Here is a 22,802-nt window from a genome sequence, read left to right as displayed (position 1 = left end):
GACCAAATCATTTAATAAAAATCATATATTATATTGCAAAAATCCAAAAATCATATAATAATTTTTGGTTTATTAAAATAATTAATTTAGGAAATTCTTGTAATACCATAAAACCAAAATATATTTATAAAAATCAAATTTTTATATATTATAAATATCCAAAATTATAATTATATAATTCTTTAATTTTTGTAATTAATTTAAATGGATTATTAATTTTATCCAAATCCAAAATAATAATTAAGCTTGAAAATAGACTTGGCGCCAAAATCCGAATACCTTTTTGGTCCAAAAATTAAAATTACTAATTAATTTACCAAAATGCTATTTTTAAGAAATACTGTGATAAATAATTAATTAAGTAATTGGAAAATAGTTATAAAAAATACGGGTTGGGGTTACATGCCCTTCTCCCCCTAAACCACTATCCCCTACCCTTACCACCTTTCACCCAACCCTGAAACCTAGCGGCTAGGGTATTCGAGGATAGGAGGAAGGGTGGTTGGGGGTTTCAGGGGTAGGGGAGGGTTTTTCAATGTGTTATGTGGGGAAGGGGGCCGGAGAGGGGTGTCGAGGTGGGACAATGGTGAGTGCGAGGCCACCACGGCGGGTGTGGCGTGGAGTCCTGGAATGGATGGGTAGTCTAGGCTAGTTGGTATGGGGTTTCTTTTAAGGATTTCGAGCGAGAAGGAAGGGGAATTTGGGGTAGGGTACAATATACTGATTTAGGGGAAAAGGGGTGGCACGACCGACACCAAGAGGGGCGGCGTCGGCGCGGGTGAGTTTTACGCGCCGGCGAGGGTAGGGAACAGGTTGGATTTGGGACGGGGAAGGGTAGTTGGGATGGGGTAATGTTTTTTTTTTTTTTTTACATAATTTTTTAAAGTTTATATTAATTAATTAAATAACTAATTTAAATTTGAATCAATTAAAAGCTGTTAGATGGCATAATTAACCTTAATGACTTGTTTATTATTAAGGGCATGCATTAAGTGACAATTTCGGGAAACTCATGGGTACATGCGTGGTGAGTATGAAAATTTTGATGGGCATATGGTGAATTATATTAAGTGATTGATAACTCATGGATATTTTGTGAAAAAATCGCATTGGTTATCCCTCTTTAATAGGTTGAGTACATTTAAACAACAATTTTTTGGTGCAGCAGACCACACCATGCGGTAGGGGTTACTTGAGTTATTTAGTCATGGTTACTTTAATTTTTCACTCAGGGGTTACTTGAGTTACTCATTCAAGGGTTACTTGAGTTTTTCAGTCAGGGGTTACTTGAGTTACACGGTCAGGGGATACTGGACTTACTTGATCAGGGGTTACTTGAGCGGTTCACTCAGTTAAGGGTTGTTCAATCAGGGGTTACTCGGGTTTCTCAGTCAGGGGTTTCTCGAGTTTCTCGGTCAGACCGCATTCAAAAAATTGTGACTCAAATAGTAACCCTGACCAAGAAACTCGAGTAACCCTGAACCGAAAAACTCGAGTAACCTCTGACCGAGAAACTTAAGTAACCCCAAAAAATCAAGTAACTCCTGACCGAGAGACTTGATCAAGTAACCCCGGAAACTTGAGTAACCCCTGACCGAGAAACTCAAGTAACCCCAAAAAACTCAAGTAACCCCGAAAATTCAAGTAACCCCTGACCAAGAAACTCAAGTAACCCCTGCCGCACGGTACAACAGTCCGCATATAAAAATTTGTGCATTTTAAATGTTAATTCAAGATGAAAATGTTAACACTAAATTAATTGATATGCTTAATTAAACATATTTCTTATTATGTCGAATCACCGAATTACATTAATCGTAACTCTTTGACACTAACCTGGTTTTCATATTCGGTTCCCGTTATATTGTCATTTCGGATATACACGTACTAAATTATGTATTGTACATCCTATACTAAATTATTTACAGTGGCGGAGCCACAGTGTGTCCTGTAGGGCACGTGCCCTGCCAGGTTTTTTTTTTTTTTTTAAATGTTTGTAAAATTTGTTTAAATATAATATAAAGTGCATCATTATGGTACAGCTTACTAGTAGCCTAGTGGCTAGAGCTTTACCTTTTCAATCAAAGGTCATGGGTTCTAATTAGAGCCGTCAAAAGATGACTCGACCCGAGATACCGACCCTAACCCAACCTATTAACCGACCCATTTGAACCCGAAAAAAATGGTGACCCGAACCTGTAGGGAATAGTTTCAAGCCTTATTTAATCCCACTAGCTTGAACCCCGCTGTGATCATACACTAAAGTACGGTGGCGTCCAAAAGGGAAGAAGATAGAGCAAAAGAGTCGCCAACAAGTTTTTAAGGAACTTGTAAACCGTTCACGAGGTGAAGGTTACACCCCTTAACGATCCAAGAGATCGTCAACTCCATAAGGTCATGAACCAAATAAGGGTCCGGGGATGATGGTACAAATCCAACCTAAAAGAGATTGAACCTGCCCTAATAATAGGCCTCTACTTTATTCTGATCGTATTCATGTGCGCTTTCTGACTAACATGCAATCAATAGGATTAACCCTAAACCTGTTTAATCTATGTTGGTTGAATTTAATGCACAAACAAACTATTATTGGCGATCACTTGAATTATAATCACAATTAACCCTAACAAGATTATTAATTATCTTATTAAGCGTGATTACAAGTACCAAAATTCCCTTTAAACAATGCAATAAAAGGTGATCAAGCAATAACAACAAAATAATAAGAATCAAGAAACATAATAAATAATCAATATCATTAATAATAATATTAATCATAAAAAATCATGACAATAAGGAATATCATAATCATAGCAATCAGAAATATTAATAATCATAATTATAACAATATTCATGTTAAAGCATAATAAAAGTAAGATCCTAGGCATGATACTAACAAGATTAATAACAAACCCTAGCATGTCACTAAGCGATAAAAATCAAATCTTTAGCCCTAACATGATACTAACATGAATAAATATTAGGAAGAGAATAAAAGGCATCATAGCAATCATATTTAATATTAAATATACCCTAGACATGATACCAGGAATATCATAATAACAACATAAACATGATATCTACATCATAAAATCAATTAAAACCATTAAAGTACTTACTTGGATGCCTCGTACCTCTTTCTAATAACAAAATACACGCGTTAGTAACTTCAAGGAAAATAATAATCAAAACAATTAAATTAAATAATTGAAAAAGAGATTTGGGACCAAACCCTCAGAAATTAAAACCTTTCACGTCTAGGGTGAAGGCAACTTCGAATATAGCTAGGTGTTTCTAGATCTAATGAATGCGGAATTTTTTATTTGAAAAGGCAAAGTTTAGAAAAAGAGAGAGAGAATAATCAAGAAAATCTTGATGAGAGTTGGTGAATGATTTGAGTTGATGAAAACTAATTAAAACTAATTGTTGATGAGAATTCGTGAATGAAAACGGAGTTTTTAATACGATATTTATAGAGAAAATCATCCAAAAAAGATAATTTAACAAAACAGAGCCTGAAGACCACAAAAACACATTGGCGCCAACCCTGGCTAGTTGGCGCCAGCACCAGTGGCTAGCGCCAGGCGCCAATGGCTAGCGTCTGGCGCCAAGCCTGGTTCCAGGCGCCAAGGCCTGGGGTTGGACGCCAAACCGAATTCCAACGCGTTTTCGAAAATCTGATAAATTTACCGTACTGGAAGATAAAATAATATAATTCCATCGAAAATGCTATTTGATCTTGATTAAAACTCTGAAGAGTCCTAATTGAATTAGAAATGATGAGAACCTTCTAGAATGTTCTAGAAGACTAAAACCATTCCTAATTGCATTAGGAATGATAAATTATATTAGGCCCTCCCCTAGATCATTGGGCCGTACATAAAGCTCAAACCGGACCCAGTTTAGTAAATTGGCCATAATTTCCTCAACATTCATCGGAATTGGGCTTATAATATATCGTTGGAAAGGTCTTTGCAAGCCCCATCCAACTACACCACTATTGGACCCATATCATGGACCAACCAAACTGGATTGGCTGTTTTCTTAAAATAAAGTTTTCAAAAACAGGAAGAAGAGAAAAGAAATAAAACTTTCCGCAACACTAGACCTTTCCACACTTTCGTTTCATTCGATTATGATTCGACGTTAAAGGCACTCATCACTGGGTTTGGTTTTGGGGAGACACTAATGGGTGTCTACAGATGCCGACCTAACCTGACTTGAAACCAACCCTAGACCCGAGTTGACCTTAGTATTTGAGACCCGAACCCGAACATTAACCGACCTAAAGACGACCCGAATGTAACTCGTAAATTATTGACCTAAACCGAACCCGACCTGAACCGAAATTGACCAAAACCCGTTTTAACCCGTCATAACCCGAATTCAACCCGACCTGTTCCTAACCCGACCTGAATTCAACCCGACCCGAATTTAACCCGACCTGCTACAAACCCGACTCAATTTTCAACGCGACCTGTTACAAACCCGACCCGAATCAACCCGACTTCTTATTGACCCGACCCAAATTCAACCCAACTTTATTGAATCAATATGTATAGGTCGTTATCTCATGTTGGTATTGGAACGGAAATTGAATCCTAACTCTATTCCTTCAATATTTCACTTTGAATTTTAAGAGGTTAGTTTCACAACATGTTTTTAGGGATGAATTTCAAGGAAGAAACATGTTTTCCGTAAATTATTGACTTGAACCGAACCCGAGAATGACCCGACTGATTATAACCCACAAGTTATTGACTTGAACCGAACCCGACTTGAACTCGAAAATGACCCGACCTGATTATAACCCGCAAATAATTGACTTGAACCGAACCCGACTCGAACCCGAGAACAACCCTAATTTGTTTAAACCCGTAAAGACCCGAATTTAACCCGACCCGAATGTAACCCGACCTTTTACTAACCCGACCTAAACCCGACCCAAACCCGATAAGATTTATGATCCGATGTGACTTGACTCAAGCATGACCCAACCCGACCCGACTCGCATATGTTATGACATTAACCCGTATTGACCCGACCCGAGATGACCCAACTCACACTAACCCGACTCAAACCCGACCTGTTTACCCGAATTGACAGCTCTAGTTCTAATCTCTTGTCCAACATTTTGTTATTTTTTTCCCTCTCATTATTGTTTATTCTTCTTAATGCCCCCCCCCCCTTTTTTTTTCCCTTTTCTCTTAATGTCCTATTTATCCAATTTCCTAAATAACACAAAAACTTACCAACATAAAAGTTTGATCACATTGGGCAAGATTACTTTTCTACCTAAGATAATGAAATTGATGATGTAATAATATGCTTTCAAAACTTGAAAATTAGTCAAGTTTAATTTTAACATTTCTTTTTACATGTATGAGTATACTTGAATTATTAGTTATAAATCCTAATAATTAGTATTTTGGATAAACCTATTTGATACGAAAGATCTATCTTATTCCAAACCTATTATAAAAGATCTAAGAAAATATGAGCGAGGTTATTTTAAAGCCTTGACATGAATAGGGGAAATATTTGATGTATTTTTGAATAATAAAGGTTTGACAAATAAGATTGCTAAGTAATTTTGAGTCTTGATATTATGAACCTTCTTCAATAAAAGGATTTTAGATGATACGGTACCCTATCATCGTAAAAATCCTGACTTCATCACTGATTATGTAGTGTACATCCTAACATCCCGCCTTATAAAATGAGTAATTTCCATTTGTATGGTCAGCGGCTTGGATGAGGCTTTGAGGCATATAGGTTTATTTTATCTAATCATATGCAAATGCAACTTATCAAGTTTATCTTAGGTACATTAGTTTTGTAATCCAAACTTTATATCCGGTTTTGTTTTGGACGTCAGAGATCGGTCCTCAAAGCTGCGTACACTTCCTAAAAAGGGAAAAGAAAGCTATTCAAAGTGAGATTATAAATTAAAGAAGGATAAAATATGGATAACATAAGATGCAAATTAATTATTTTTAGATCACCAAACATATCCACTATATCCAAGATCATTCAGTTCATTTAGACACCAAATTATATGCAAATATATTCTTTGGAAATTATCCTTCTAGCTTGCCCATGCTTGCTCACGCTTGACCAACTTCAATAATCGTATATATAATGAAAGTGTAACCATTACTTATATTACATAGTCATGGGAATAATTTGGTTTTATGCGAAAATTAGAAGCTTATTAATTTGTAGTGGCTTATTATATACTACGTATATATTCAAGAAGATAGAGCCTTTTTCAAAGAACAATTTCCCTAGTTTTGGAATGTGAAGATTTGAATAAAAATAGAAGATGTGGCCTAATTATTTGATATCCTTGTCAAGTTGTCATCCTTTGTCAATATGAATACATTTATTACCTTTGTGGTCAAGTTATAAATTTATAATTGTTGATTGATATAATGATTCTTATTGCAACGCATGGTTTTTATCATGAGGGAAAGGTGGTAAAAATAAATGAGATGGAGAAGGAAGCTATAGGAGAAGAAATAGGAGATTAATATACACTTTAAAAATAAGTTATGTTCACCTTATTTTCACTTATTTCAAACTTTATAAGTTGATAAATTCAGGAAAATTAAGTTTTAAATAAGGGTTGATGATGGTCACCAAAGTTCAAATTACAATTAAAATAAGTTTTAATGAATTCAAATAAGATAAGATAAGTTCATATTAGTAAAAATTAGGTAAATAAAACACACCCTATATATATCTTCATGTTCAACATGATTCTTTTTTTGTTTATGTTCTCTTCTTTTCCTATCTTATTGCACAATCAAAATAATTAATTTAAGTGCCACGTCTCATGTCACATTTTTTTTAAGGAAGGCATAAGGGCAAGTGATGAAAATCAATCCTAAGATCACCCACAATCGGAGGGGCGCTCTACCTAATATAGGAACATGAGCGAAGGACACGAATTTCAAGAATAGGAGAGATATAGAGGAGAAGAATAAATATATAAACTAGGGGTGAAAGTAATTTAGTTTAAAATCTAATCGAACCGAATTATTAATTTGTTTTTTTTTTTAATTTTTTTTTAATGGTTCGATTTGGGAAACTTTAAAAATATGGTTTATGATTTGTTTGGGTTAAAAAAAAAAAAAAAGAACCGAAATATAACCGAATTATATACAAAAGCCCAAATATTAAGCCCTGATATTTGATTAAAGACAAAGTTATAAAAGAAAGTTTGTACTCCGTAATGACAAAGAGCCCTAGTTAAGAGACATAATGAGTTTTACTCATTAATGTCAAAGTTAGAAGTAACAGACAAGAATTAATTCGATTTTAAGATGTTTGTCATAGAAAATCGACGTTAGGCGGGATGCCATACAAATAACAAAATGATAACATCAACAAAAGGAATAGAAGAGTGTAAGTTGGGGATGAATTTGTAGGTGTGGCTCCATCATAATCATCGCTGTAATCATAATCATCTGAGTCTAATCCTGTTTTGTCACCTGGTCCAGCACTCCACTTTCCTAGATTGTGTCTACTGCATTGATTAAACACAACATATTTATTACAGTACATGACACGAGACAATACGAAACGACATAAAATGCAATTAAAAAGAGCTTTAAACAACATAAGAAAAAAAAAAAAAACATTCTAAAATTTATGTAATGTTTAACAAAATTGTGTATCAATAAATTTTAATGTTATTAACATATCCACATCTTTTATGTTGGCTACAATTAAATTTTGTTTTTGGACTTATAAATTTCCTACTTCATATAAGTATCCTCTATAGGTTAAAGTACAATAAATAAAGTTAAAAAGTGAGGATATAATGATCTTTATATACTCTTAAAACATGGAAATAGGAATAACATTTTAATTCTTCAAAATAGGAAAACAAGAACTATACTGTATTATGAGACGGAAAGAGTAGTAAATTAAAAGTCAATTTTAATCACGAAAATAATATTTTAATCACTAAAATAATATTAATAATATACCAAGAGAAAGATGCTTAAAAAGAAAAAGAAAAGGAAAGATGATAAACCTGTCACCAAGAACGCCAGCATGCATGACAAGTTGGTCAATGAAGGCAGAAGATTTGGGCTCCACACTGTAAGCTTTCTCATATTGGACTTCAACAGCCGCTCCTGACGCCACAAAATATGCACCGTTAACCATTTCGTCTCCTTCTGATCTCCAATTCCACCCCTTCCAATCTTTCTCGTCTGTTCCTACTCTCTTTGTTACCTGCATCCATTTTTCCAATTTATCCCCACATCATTATACTATCGTGTTAGAATGTACTCGTGTAAATGCACGTAATATTGTATTGTGCACAATGATATAGAATTTCCTATAACATGTTTTTCTATGATGGAAAATTGACTTTGATGTAACATTATAATGAAGATATGCGACTTTGATGTAACATTATAATGAAGATATGTTGTTTTTCAATTATGTATTGATCAATTGATGTGTGATTATTGGATTAAGGCAGTTATTGGTTTTTTTTTTCTTTGGAGGAATTAATAAGATACACAAGTATAGCTTTTGATTTATAAATTGATTTTGGAGAAATGACTTAGAAGTGCTTGATTGGGTTTTTGTCCTTTTTGTTCACTTTACTCTGTTGTTGGTAAAACAAACACTCTTATTATATATATATTAAATACGAAGTATAAAAATAGAGTAAACTTATACTTCTTATTTTATTTTTTTTTGTAAAATATTTAATTAAAGTTAAACATGCATGCAAATAGTTCACTAGCTAGCTAGCCAAGTGATAAAATAATTTTAGATCAATGGAAGTGCTAATGCATGTTCACACAATCACACTCCCGGACTCCCCTTTACTCATACGTAGGAGGTAGGACAACAACAGAGTTCATCAATGTTATTGGAAAAAATGGTATCCAACGATAATTTAGGTCCTACTATCAGATACGGGACCTTCAATTTCATACAAAGTCAAAAACAAATGACTTTTAATCATATCGTGGGACCCACGTCAAAGTTAGTTATCATTTTACATATTGGCAAACTTCATAATTTAAAATTTAATACCTCCTCCGTTATCTTAAAACCTACCGTATTTACATTTTGTTTTCATCTGTTATCATTTTTTTTCAAATTTTTTTTTTTAATCACTTTTACCCTATTCCTTTTATAATAAGCTTTTAATCACCTTGTGCATTCTAACTTTTATTTAAAAATATTTTACTCTAGCTCTATTTCTCTCCTATTAATACAAAAGTGTTCACATATGTGGGCTCTATTTTCACTTTTCTTGATTTACATATCAACAATAGTTGAGTAAAATTCAAGAAAACGGAGCAAGTACTTTTTTTCCATAATTTTTTGTTTAAATTAAACAAATTCACCTCGCCTTCAAACTTAGTTGTCATGCACATAGTTTCAATTACACTTTTACATGATCAATGAATATTATTATAGTATTTAACATAGAGAACCTTTTACTTTGGTACTTGTATATAATTCAAGCCACAAACAACGAAGAAATATGTTAAATCAAAATAGATACGTGGTCTACGACTCTAAATGTCACCTCCGATTTTATTAGTTAAATAACATGACATCTAAAACAGTTTAATAATTAAATCAAATCAGAAATTAGCAAGATTATTGAAACGGCTTTGGTTAGAGGCTTAAAGCAAGTATTACCTCTTTGGCATAACGATCAAAAGGAGCAATGAAACGATTTCCTTGGCTATTAATGGTTGGATTTCCACTACCACCGATTGCGTACATCTCCCATTGTGTAAAATCATTATTTACAACATGTATATACCCTTTTCTACACCTTGGCATCCTCTGTACTACCTTCGGTCCAAAATGGTTGAACGCGATTGTAACCTGTTAATTATTAATAAATCAGTAGTTATTTGTCCGTCTGTCACATCTCACATGATAATGTTTTTTATTTTCCTTAGTGTTATATAATGTTACGTACCTGCATTCCTGTATCAGGCTCGTATGTGTCACTATGGCCTAGAAGCATAACCTCATTGTGGTGGGAGAAATGGTTGTTGGACACCGTGATAGCGGTTGAGCCCATTACAATATCGATGAGCCCATCCTTACAGTGAGACAGCGAGCAGTGGTCGATCCAAAGATCCTTAGATCCAAATATAGAGATCCCATCCCCATCGGACAAACCTCGATAACCATAATGGGTTGGGCTATCTCGGACCATGGTGTTACCAGATGGGTGGCAGTGGTGGACGTGGATGTTGGTGATAATTACATTGCTAATATATTGCAAGGTTATGCATCCTCCTCCTGTTATGTGTACATCCACCCCTCTCCCATCTACTGTCTTGTAACTGTTGAAGATTAACTCCTACAACACATTAAAAAAACCAGCCTTAATCAAGTAGAAATTAAATTTTTGTACTAAAATTGTGCTTACGATGAAATTTGATAAATGAAATTGATTTAAGACTTTTGCTAACCATTTATGTCTTGTTTTATTAGAATTAAGGCTTAATTTAGCTTAAAGTTTTACCTTGTTAATTTCGGCATCTTATCAGGCTCAGCCAATTTAATATTTTGATTAATCTATCTGTCGTGGCCTAACATAGCCAAAATATTGTCATGTATTATATTCGACCATTGTCACACTTTGCAAATATGATTACTACGGAGTATTAAATTAGATTTTCTATGGTTTCAAAAAAAAAAAAAAAAAAAAATGGTTTTCTAAGTCAGTCTCTAATCAATTAGATTTAGAAATGAAGACAATGACAGATTAAATGATTGATACGAACTACTATAAGAAATTCTAATGAAATGATAAATTGAATTATGAAGCATACGTCTTACGAAGTATTATTATATATGCATGATTGCTATGAAAAAAAGACTAATATTGGTATAACATACAAGAGTTGCATACCTGAGAAAGGTGGATAACCATATTAGAAGCGAAGATGATCCAAAGAGGTTCAGTTCGTATAACAGCATAGCGTAGTGTACCAGGCTTTGGATTAACAACATCATCGTCAGAAGGGTCAGTGACTATGTAGTACTCACCACCTTTGCCACCTAAAGCATACTGCCCAAACCCGATACCGCAATCGGCCAACCTTTGACGGTCGTTTCCCCAATTCGGGTCACATCGCCAGCAATCGTCTATTGGATTGCCGGTGGCGCAGTTTGAAGCATCTTCAAGTAAATGTCTTCTTGTTACAGAAACATTCACCAGGCTGCGTAGGAAAACAATAATGTTTATTTTCGTCGTATAGATTAACTAATTAAACATGCGAAATTGTCATCAATATTCAACTTAATATATATTCCGATTGCAACTTTGCATGTTCATTTTATTACTGTCAATTTTGCTTGAATAAATGTAACGACTTACACTTCTTAGGCAAAAAAGGCTTTGAGTACACTAGGTAGGTGTACAAAATTTTTTGTTATTACATATAGATTAACTTAACTTTTAACCAGCTTTCACGTAACTTTTATTCTACTAAGTTAAGGTCTGATATACTATATCTTAAAGTATTACTCTGTAAAAACTGACTCGATTCGAAAATAACCTTATCCAAATTTCTTTTTATATGGACACAATAATTTTACAAAACTCAGATTCCAACTAAATTCGATCAAACTTGATTTAATCGAACTAGACCAAGTTATCTACATTGTCACCTCTAACAATCCATATTTAGTTATTCACACTATAATTTTATCTGTGTCCCGATAAGGAGCACTATATTGGGAGTTAGAGATTATAAATTTACAAGTTGGCATTAATAATTATTGGAATAGGGGCCTAAATTAGCTTCACTTCCCGACTCTTTTGGTTCTCCAAGAGTACAAATGTTGTTATAAACTACGTAACAAGTTGTAGTTAAATTATTTTAATAAGTTTGCACAAAGTGAAATACGAAGCTAAAGAAAAGCCAAAATCTTAAAGAAAAAGAGGCATTTACAGATTCCAAGTGCATCCAGTTTTTCTTCCCATGTTTTGACTTTATACGTATTAGGCAAACATCCTACCCCACTCTCGATTATTATATAGAAATGTATGTATTAAGATATAATCACTTAGCATAATTACTCCCTATTAGTAACTTTTATTTGAAGGAACGTGACTTTTCTAATTATTAACATAGGAAATCCAATCAATAAATCATTAAAGACAAAAATCCATGTTTTCTCCTTTAGAAATGTGCAATATTCTATAGTTTATTAAAGGGACTAGCAGTTTTAATTAACAAGTTTCAAAAGATGATATTTAATAGCTTAAATGAATCACAAATTCTTAAATGTGGTTGTTAGTGTTATAAGGGTTATTCAATCAGTGTTACAATAATTACTTCATCAATGTTATAACAGTTTTCTATCAATGTCTTAGGGATTATCAGTTACTTCCTCCGTGTTTTTTAAAGTGTTACAGTTTGACTGGCATATAGTTTAAGGCAATTTAATTGACTTAAATAAAATAAAAATTGACTTAAATAAAATAAGAGGTAAATAGGGTAGTTGAAGTATTAAAAAATTATAAAAAAAGATAGATGAGTTAATAGTTTGTTGAAAAGTAATGAATGTGAGAGGAGAGATATAATATAAAAAGTAGTAGTGGATTTGGGTGGGGACCATGAGAGGAGAGAGATGTAATATTTTAATGTAGTTTTTAACTAAAAAAGAAAATGTAACACTTATTAAAACACGACCGGACTTGGTAAGTGGAACACTTACAAAAACACAGAGGGAGAACTGGAGAAGTATTACAAGGATTACTCGGCCAGTGTTATAAACGCTATTTTACTCTTGGGTTTTTCTAAGCTATACCCCTAAGATATTTGAGCTTCTAAATTGTACCCATGCTTTTTCAAGTTTCTTAGCCGTGCCCTTCAACTTCTTATCTATACTAAAGTGTACCCATATTAGTTATTTAAAAGTTAATTGAGAGTGTGATTTCGTGGCTTTAGTTTTCGTTATTAGGGTTGTTGTGGTTAAGATTTCTTTTTCGTATCATTTCCTTACCTTTTATCATCTTTTTATTAAATTTATAGTTAACTTTAGGTGATGTGAATGTCCCAAGGAGGGTACCATTCATTAATGGTAGTGAGTTGAGGGGCACAACTTAGAAATTTGAAAAATCATGGGTATACCTTAGACACTCAACTACCTTAGGGGCATAATTTAGAAAAACCCTTTACTCTTTTACAAGCGGTCCATAGTACGACCAGACGACTCTTTTTTTTTTTTTTTTTTCGGTGCTTAGAGAGCCACAGGGGCAGGTGATGAGAATCGATCCCAAGATCTTTTGGAACCGGGAGGGGAGCTCTAACCACTTGAGCTATCCCTCACTTTTTTTTTTTTTTTTTTTTCTTTCTTTTGACTAGATGCACACATAACGTGCTGATCTTGAATTTTTTTCTTAGGTAGGAAAGGGTAATTAAGTTTAGAAAAAACTGAAAGGGTAATAAACAACTCCGTACTCGTACACCTGGATAGAAGAAGAAAGAAGAGAGGGTTGGAATGTTGTCGTATCAAAGACTGTGAAATGTAGAATTCTAAGGCTATAGCTAGTAGTCCTCGACTCTGCTGACAAAATTAGCTTAGACATTTCATGATATTACACTGCTCAAAGAAACATGGAGTTGCCCATCGCCCCATGTAGGGTAGCTAAGCTCACATTCCAACCTCAAACACATTACACACTAGTAGTCTAGTACACTACTCTTTTTTTTCTTTTTCTTTTTCTTTTTTTTTTTCATCATTTTTATACAATAGAATAAAATGTATGATTCATTAATCCATAATCTCATAAAGAGGTCAGTTAACACTATTCTATTGTCCTAAACATAACCCAAAGCTAAAAGTTAAAGTGACATACGAAGTACGTACGTAGCATTAAAATAAATATCACAAATAAAAGCAGAAAATCATATACTTGTATCTGGAATTTGTTTGCAAATTGATTAACATTATATTTTCCTCCACTTATTTATGTTTAACTTAATTATACGAGTAATATTAATCCTTTTTGGTATTAACTTTTTTTTTTCCCCATGTATTCAACTTATTTTTGTTGAAATGAAGTTTTTTTTTTTAGTTTTTCTTGAATTTTCTTAATTTTTTTTCTTTCTATAGTTAGGCCCTTTTCATTTCACCTTATTTTTGCTAAATTAAATTTATGTTTATTGAACTTAAATTAAGTTTATTGAACTAAAATTATTTATACTGAACTAAAATTATTTTTACTGAATTGAAATTATTTTTAGTGATTCTCTATTATTATTTTTTTTTTAATTTTATTTTATTTTATTTTATTTTTTTTAAGTTATTGATTTTAACTGAACTAAAATTATTGGTAATGAACTAAACTTATTTTTACTTAACTATTCCGTACAATTTTTTTTTTTCACTAAATACTGTGTTTATTTTTTTAGGGTGAAGTGAACCTAGTCTTAGGGTATGTTCTCATTGACTGAAATGAGCTGAGCTGAATTGAATTGATCTGAACTAATTAGAGCTGAAATGAAATGAAATGAATATTTTACAAGAGAAGGAAATGAGAAGCTAAACTGAACTAAATTGAAAATAATCGTATGAGAACAGATCCTTAGTGTTTTTTTAGTTTTTTTTTTTTACTAATGTTCTACTGAGTAAAATTACTTTTTGATTTTGGTGAGCCATTAATAAAATGTATGAAGTTTAATATCTCATATAAACTTTGAATTGTACAGATTACTAGTCTCTCTCTCTATATTTTTTTTTTTTTTTTTTTTTTTGGACATATGTAATCTAATCTCTTTAATTAGTAATTGGCACAACTTTTCTTTGTAAGGCTGTGCATTTTTTTAATATCTTTGTATCAAATATATACCCAAATGTATATTCTAAAAAGTTTCAATTTTCTTTTTTTAAAGAAACTTTATCTTTCTATCTATCCCCACAATTTTAGTAACTTTTTAATTTACATTGCATACTAGACATTAGACACTACTTTTAAATTTCTACAAACCAAAGTTATACTTCGTATTTTTTTATAGATGGAGCTTAAAAATTATAGTTCTGATATAACATTGGTTTATATATTACATTATTATTACATAGTTCATTTTTATTTCAAATATCAAAATGAAAAACATATACTTGTTCGTAAACTAAGGAATAAAGTAGAACACTACTAATCAGGGTATTCTTTGGTAAAGATACTAACATACAACTAACCAAGACTATCTTTTACCAACACATGAACAAAGAAATAACCAAAATACCTTAAAAATGGGATAACAATCAATATTCATAAAATGTACGTAGAATGAATACACAACAACCTTATTAAAAAAGATTTGGAAAGCAGTTTTTATAAAAATGATAAGAAAATGCCCCTTATATGCTAAAACTACTTTTGCATATATATAGGTGGGCAATGTATCTTAGAATTCAACAATATAGCCAATAATAACTCGATTTATTCTTAACAAAAGATGTTATGCAACGTAAAATAATGTTGAAGAATGTCAAAATGATACTCTTACCTATGAACTTCTCGGGCGACGGCTTCCGGGTCCGGGTGCTGTCCCGGAATAGTGAAGTTGTATTGGCCCAGACCTAGTGTAAATAACGAACATAGAGCCAATATTTGAACAATGTACCTTCTTTGAACCATATTTCTATTAGAAATGAACGGGCCGGGTAATCGGGTTTAATGTGAAATGTAATGGTGGATTAAGGCTACTATAGTTGAAGAAGGTACATTATTTTCTTTTTGCTATCCTCTAGTGAGGAGTGAGTGAGTGAGAGTGAGGCTACACTTAGGGAGTGTGATGTGATAATGTGCTAGGATTTATAATGATTTATAATTTGAACCTTTTTTACATAGTGAAAGAGGAATAACTGTGAAAAAAGAGAGAAAAAGAAAAGAGGATTTAGAATTATGGAGGATAGTGATACTTTGACTGTTTGGTCCTCCCCCTCGATTTTGTTGATATCATGGTGAATTATCGGATTTCTTCAATAATTATCCTTTTTTTATTATTATTATTATTATTATTATTATTATTATTATTATTATTATTATTATATGTTCTCAAAAAAAATTTGTGAGTGGTGCTAAAAAATTTCAGTTTAGGACATGTTCTCATTGACTGAACTCAGTTGAACTGAACTGAACTGAGCTGAGCTGAACTGAACTGAAACTGAATTAAACTGAACTGAACTGAACGAAACTGAATTGAACTGAACTGAACTGAACTGAATTGAATTGAGCTGAACTGAACTGAACTGAATTTCAACGTAATAGAACAAGCCATTAGTTAAAATAATTTGAGTTTAACAAAAATAAGGTGAAATGAACAATATCTTACCCTCTCTTTTTAAACACTTTCATTTTAGTCTTCCCCCAACTATTTTTTATTTTTTCTATTCACTTTACTTTATGTACTTCCTCCATTTTTTTTATTGCATCGTCTGAATCGGAAGTTTCAAATTAGTTGCATTAGTTTCCTTTTTACAAGTAATAAACTCTCTCTTTCTCACTTCTATCATATGGGTCTATTTTTTTTTTTTTTATTCTTTCTGTTCTCTCATCTTTAAAAATTGTCTAGAAATCCACAATTTACAAAGTGATGCAACTAAAAAAATAGAGGAAGTTTTTTTTTGATATACACCTTAGAGTCATAGGGTCTGTTCTCTTTAGATTATTTTCAGCTCAATTCTTAATTTCCTTCTCTCATAAAATATCCAGTTCAGTTTAGTTCAATTCAGCTCTTATAAGTTCAGTTCATTTCATCTCTAATAAGTTCAGTTCAGCTCAGCTTAGTTTAGTCAATCAAAACAGGCACTTAGACTATATTCCCCATATTCACTTTGTAATACCCTAAGATATGATTTAATACAAAGCATATAAGATATTCAAGAACAAAAGAGTACTCCCTCCGTGTTTTAATAAGTATTACAGTATTACCAGCACATAGTTTTAGACAATTTAATTGATTTAAATAAAATAAGAGGTAAGTAGGGTAGTTGGGGTACTAAAAAATTATAAAAGAAAAATAGTAGGGAGTTTAATAAAAAAATAATGAATGTGAGATGAAAGATATTATAATAAAAAAAAAAGTAGTAGTAGGTTTATGTGGGGATCATAAAAGGAGAAAGATATAATATTCAAATGTAGTTTTTTGTCAAAAAGGAAGTGTAAGAGCATTCCCAACAATGAGCAAAAATTGGTCTCCTCATTCTCTCTCTACCCACTTTCTCTCTCTTTTAACCCATGAGCATTTTTGTAATCATATTTTTATTCCACCAATGATCAAAAAAAAATTCTTCCCCATTCTCTCTCTAGTACATCTTCTCTCTTACTTTTACTAATATCCTATTATATTTCTCTCTACAATATTATTTTTAATTCTTTTTTTTACTTGCATTGTGGACCCCACATGATTACTATTCATCTTAAAAAATGCTCATCCTATGAGCAATTTTCATTTTGCTCATGAGCATTTTTCAATATGCTCATTGATGGAGAACATCTTCTACCATTTTTGCTCACCATTTTTGCTCATGAGCAAAAAAATGCTCATTGATGGGGATGCTCTAAGTGTGTAACACTTATTAAAATACGGTCAAATTTAATAAGTGTAACACTTAATAACCTTTCCACATTCTCTTTTGTATGTTATATTATTTTCCACACCTACACACATTATTCACTAGTTATATATATTTTTAAATTGTGTATTTGCAATACACGGTAGGAAAAAAATGAAGGGACTTTTACATAGGGATAGCATTAGTTTAGATATACTACCTCCGTTTTTATTTAGTTGACACGTTTTGACTTTAGCACTATTCACACACCTCTCTTTGATCGTGTTTTGTGCTTTATACGTAATGAAAAATATAGTCACGTGAGATCTTGTTCGATCCGTCATTTTGCATAATTTCAAAATATCAACTTTTTATAATTTTTACTTATCGATAATTAAAGATTGTAATAATTGAATAAATGCATTGGCAAACGTAACTAAAGAAACGTGTCAACTAAAAACAAACAAAGGAAGTAAGTGTTAAAGTGTATAACTACAAAATAGATATTTTTTTTTTTGAAAAGCTAACTACAAAATAGATCAATGAATTTAAGATAAATTAACAAGGATATTTAAAACCAAAAGGCTTTTTTTGAGAAGGTTCTTTAATGTATTTTGGTATTTTCTTCTTTAGTTTTTGGTGTTCCGAATATTATTATTTTTTTGGGTATTTGTAAGGTAACATAATGAGATTATGTAGTATGTAGTAAAGAAAGACAAGTGTGCCTGCTTATTGGGTGCTCATAACTGCAGCTGACATGTCACTTTTCTGAGCCTTTTTTGGCTGGGATTAGGGGGGTCTGATTGTCAACTTTTCAAACTGAAAACGGATTTTGGTCGTTCAGCTTTGTTTTCTTTTGTGTTTTTGTATTTTTTTTTTTAATTTGAAAATTTATAAAAAATTACCTCAAAAATAGGTTGTTTTGTACTCCTTTCATTTTTAAAGACCTGCTCCAATTTTTTTTTTTTTTTTTTTTTTTTTGGCCGTTTTTAAACACTTGTTTCATTTACCTATTTGGAAAGCTTTTACAATCTATAAATAAATTAAAGGAACAACCGCTGACATCATATTGAACACGTGGCAGCTTTATAAGAAAATTTTTCCCGCCTATATAAAAATGTGACATCATTATATTTTCTTTGGTTTCAAATTTCAAATTTAATTTTTCCTCCGCTCAATTTAACTATACTCTTTAATTTATTTATTTTTCTTCTATCACCAACTATTGGTATCTAATACATCTTTACCTTATACTTGATCAAACAAAATACTTTGATGTACATATTTTTTTTTTCTATTTTTCTTTATATATTACAAGTTTAAAATAATTTTTTATTTGCTTAATTAAAATCGTATATTAAAAATCTAACTTTTATGTATATGCTTAAATTTTCATATTCGGTTTGTTCTTCTTCAAAATTAATCTTATAAAAGTAGCATTTACAATTAATGGTTATGTCTTAATAATTTTTCTAATACGTAAGAATACAAAAATATATACTCTATATTTCAAAGAAATCCGTGCATCGCACGGAACTCATCTAGTATTTAATTAATTTCTCTCACCAAATGAACTCAATAATATTAATCCCTATTCTCTCTCCTTCAATTCTCAACACTACTTTTAGTTTTTTACAATTTTTTTGTTCTTCCACCAACCGCATTATCTCCATATTTTATTATTTTCTCCAATTTCTCCAAAAACTCTACACATGGAGAAATGGAGCAAGTATTTAAAAACGGAGGGAGTAAACAACTACCTATTTTTAAAAATTTGTGAACAATTACCCATAAGATGACAAAAGTTTTTCTAGCACTTCCCATTAACTGATTCCGTTCAATTGTGTTGTTTGTGGGACCCACTCCTACGGTTTCTCCTCCAATTAACTCCATCCCTAAGTATTTTTTTTCTCTTTTATTTACTTTTCCTCTATTTTTAATTCTCTTATTAGACTTTACAGCTTTCACCCTCTTTTGAGAACATAGGGTATGAAGGTAGGATTGTTTTCATAATTTGAAAAGGTGAGATTGTTTTGAAAAAATGAGACAAAGATGGTGTTTTGGGTGTTTTTGTCCTTCGGGAGAGTTACGTCACAAAGATTGGCCTGGCTGAGTTGTACCTGCAAAAGCAACAGAGACTCCGGGTTGTTGGAGCTCCGCCTCCGAAGATCAAGTTAGTAACTTGAAAAGAGATAAATGGACGGAAAATTAAATGGGATCTTCTCGGATTCCGAGATCGGGTTTTCTTTGATGAGAGAGAAAGTAAGTATAATAAATGACTGAATGTGTAACCAAAATGGGGGAATATCTCCCTATTTATAGGGTCGTTGATGTGCCCCTCTCTAGGTCACCCTGACCTAGATTTTATGGGCTGCGCCGTAAAGTGCGGATTCCTTAGGAATTGGGCCCTTGAAGGCCGCAATTCTGATTATTCTCTGAGGTTGCCACGTGTCAGTTGGTGAGTGGCCTATGGTGGCCTGCAAGAGCTTGACACGTGGGCCTCTCTCATTGGTCCACATGTCTAGGGTATTTTTACCCTAAACATTTGCCCCTCATAGGGGTGACGTGGCGGGCCACGTGACGCCTGTGACACGCTTCCCCCTGTGAGTGGTGAACAGTAATTACGGCTATTCACCTTCTGGGGTGTGACGGGGATACCTCCGTTTCACTCCTCTATAAATAGATTTTTACCCCCCTTCCTCCTCTCACTATTTCAATCATTTTGATTTTCTAGAGAGAGAAAGAGAGATTCTTAGAGAGAGATACTCTGATTCGTCTGCGTCATATTTTTCAAGATTTCCAAGTGCTCACTTACAACACCCGGTCAACGTCTATTGTAGTTTTCAGAAAATTCAGAATCAAAGTAAGGTAACCGCCTGTACCCTCTTTCAACTTTTTCTTCTTTTTTTATCTGTATACATTCTTGTTCCGTTTGTATACATAGTCTTTAAAAATAAAAATGAACTCTCAATCCACACACTCGGCACTGCCTAGGACATTCAGCCGGTCTCCCGGTACGGCTGAAGCTAGAACAGGGGGTGCTTTTCTGGACTTTCAGAACTGCTGTGCTCATCCTCGAATTCCTCCCTCTCTGTGTCTGTGCAGGACACAATGACTAGAGTTAAGAAAACGGCTATTAAGCTAAGAATCCGGCACGCTAGGGAAGTGCCCGCCGATGAGGTTGTTCCGGATGGGGAACAAGAGGAATTAGAGGAGAGGAGTGGTTCCAAGGATGAGGCTCCCTCATCCTCAGATAGTTCAAGCGTGAGGGAGGTAGGCGGTGAAGAGGCTTCCTCCTCTCACGGATCAGGGGAGGAGGAAGGCGGCAACGATGCCGCCGAAAGATCGGGGGCCGAAGCATCTGGCTCCAATCCAGACGATTTTTCGGCTGACTACCAGCAGCCGGCTAAGACCTCTGCTAACCCTGACCCGAAGAAGATAAGAATGCTTCCGGGTTATATAGCCTTGTTGAAGAGTGGCTTCAAGGCCTTCAAGGAAAACACCCCTTTGATATTGTCTCGCCTAAGGATGCAGTCATGGCCAGGGAGAATGACATTGAAAATGCAGACAACTACTTTGTTTGCTTCGAGGCGGTAATAGAAGCCGGCCTCCGGTTCCCCCTCCATACTAGAATAAGGAAAATCCTTAAGGGATACGATCTGGGCGTCTGGCAGCTCACTCCAAACTCGTGGGTGAATATATTGAGTTATATTGCCGCCTGCGAGCTCCAGAATATAGACCCCAACTTTTCTGCCTTTTCTCATACGCATTATCTGAGCAAGGCCCCAGGCGGTCATGGGGCGTGGTATACTCTCACCACCTTGCCCCAATACCAAATGACTTTGGACAAGGTGTCCAAATGGTCCGGGTGGAAGAAGAAGTTTTATTTGATCTCCTCTCCCACACTGAAACACAACCGAACACTGTGCCGGTATAATAAAGAACCGGCTCTCCTGGGCATAAAATGTGCTCTTCCTGCACTCTCTTCTAGAGCCCATGGCAGAAAATTTTGCCGTCTTTGTTTTTATACTTCCAACTTTTTATTGTTCTGACTAACTTCCCGTTTGCCCCTTGCAGCCGACGCCTTGAGAATGGTAGACCTGGAGAAAACCCCGGCCAAATCTGCTGTTCAACTGCGCAAGGAGAGCCTGCTTTCCAAAAGCGCAGCCGTTGAAGCCAAAGAGGCTAAGAAAGGCGGAGTATGACCGCCTGACCTATCTTATTTTCTTTCAATTTATTCTAAGTGTTTTTGCCGGCTGGTAACTTTTTGATCTTCCCTTTGCAGGGTGCCAACAAAAGCGTTCCCGCTCCATCTCCAAACTTATCAAAAGACAGGGAGATGAGCTGAATAAATCTCTGGCTTCCAAGGTCGCGAAGAAGAACCCTTCTCAATCAACTTCCTTTGCCAATCCGGATCGTCCTACGGCCAGCGTCAAAACACCCTCCGTTATGAAGGCGCTGAGTGAAAGCTTAGAGAGTTCGGGGAAGAAAGCGCCGGATGCCTGTATGGCATCGAAGGGTGGCCAGCCACCCAATGTTGCAGCCTGTGCGGCAACGACTAGCAGGAGGATGCCTCAAAACCCCAACCTCAAACCCAAGGTAAGAATAGGATTGAACTTCCTTGGCCACTTGACTTTATGCGAGTCAAGACTAAGGTCGACCCTTCGAGAGGTTCAGTCAGCAGCCGGCAACAAATGAGTGCCAACTACGCTGCATCCCTCTCACCAAGTATTTCTTATGGTGCAGATCTTACATCCGACGAGCCAGACCTTCCTGGGTTTGCAAAACGGATGCTGAGGACCCTCACCAAGTCTGAGAAGAACTCCGTGCCTGATCTGCAGGTAGTGGATTTTAAACAGATAATGGGCCAGCTAGCGGAGGTAAATTAAACTCAACTCTCCATTGATATTTTTTCTTCTGCTTTTATTAAGTGTTTCATATTCCGGATGTCCCTTTCTAGGTTATGCTGAGAGTGGATGGGCTCCGGGGCCCCTTCAAGCGGAAATATGAAGAGGTAAATGACGCCAAATGGAGGGCCACTCAAAACCTCAACTCTGCTGAATATGCTAATTATATGTCTGAATTAAAGATTAAAGCTATATAGTTGAAATAGGAGGAGCTGATCCGGAATCTGACGGCTGGCTAACGATGCTGCCAACAACCGGGCCAATGACCTTGAGCTAAAACTGAAGAATGCTCAATCTGATCTAAAGGCATTTAAGGAC

The 22,802-nt window shown here is 34.2% G+C and overlaps 1 protein-coding gene across 1 annotated transcript; it reads right to left on the bottom strand.

The window, feature by feature from the left end:
• Positions 1–7,292: 7,292 nt before the first annotated feature.
• LOC145623861 (putative pectate lyase 12) lies at positions 7,293–15,843 on the bottom strand. Its single transcript, XM_081676742.1, has 6 exons — positions 15,528–15,843; positions 10,919–11,228; positions 9,974–10,363; positions 9,685–9,876; positions 8,045–8,247; positions 7,293–7,531 (listed from the first exon to the last, which is right to left on the bottom strand). Exons 1-6 carry the CDS (start codon positions 15,656–15,658, stop codon positions 7,336–7,338), a joined length of 1,422 nt encoding a protein of 473 aa, XP_081532868.1. The 5' UTR covers positions 15,659–15,843; the 3' UTR covers positions 7,293–7,335.
• Positions 15,844–22,802: the final 6,959 nt, after the last annotated feature.

Source organism: Chenopodium album, chromosome 3 (genome assembly GCF_948465745.1).
Source record: "Chenopodium album chromosome 3, dcCheAlbu1.1, whole genome shotgun sequence".
NCBI lineage: Eukaryota > Viridiplantae > Streptophyta > Magnoliopsida > Caryophyllales > Amaranthaceae > Chenopodium > Chenopodium album.
The sequence above is the reverse complement of the archived record's forward strand: the minus strand, read 5'-3'. Positions and strand labels throughout refer to the sequence as shown.

What these genes read in the sequence shown, in the direction of transcription:
- LOC145623861 (XM_081676742.1), bottom strand. Translation starts at nt 15,658, where the DNA reads ATGGTTCAAAGAAGGTACATTGTTCAAATATTGGCTCTATGTTCGTTA. An exon ending in TTGATCGTTATGCCAAAGAG is followed by an intron (nt 8,248 to 9,684) that starts GTAATACTTGCT and finishes AAATGGATGCAG; the next exon opens with GTAACAAAGAGAGTAGGAAC. An exon ending in GCTGGCGTTCTTGGTGACAG is followed by an intron (nt 7,532 to 8,044) that starts GTTTATCATCTT and finishes TAATCAATGCAG; the next exon opens with TAGACACAATCTAGGAAAGT.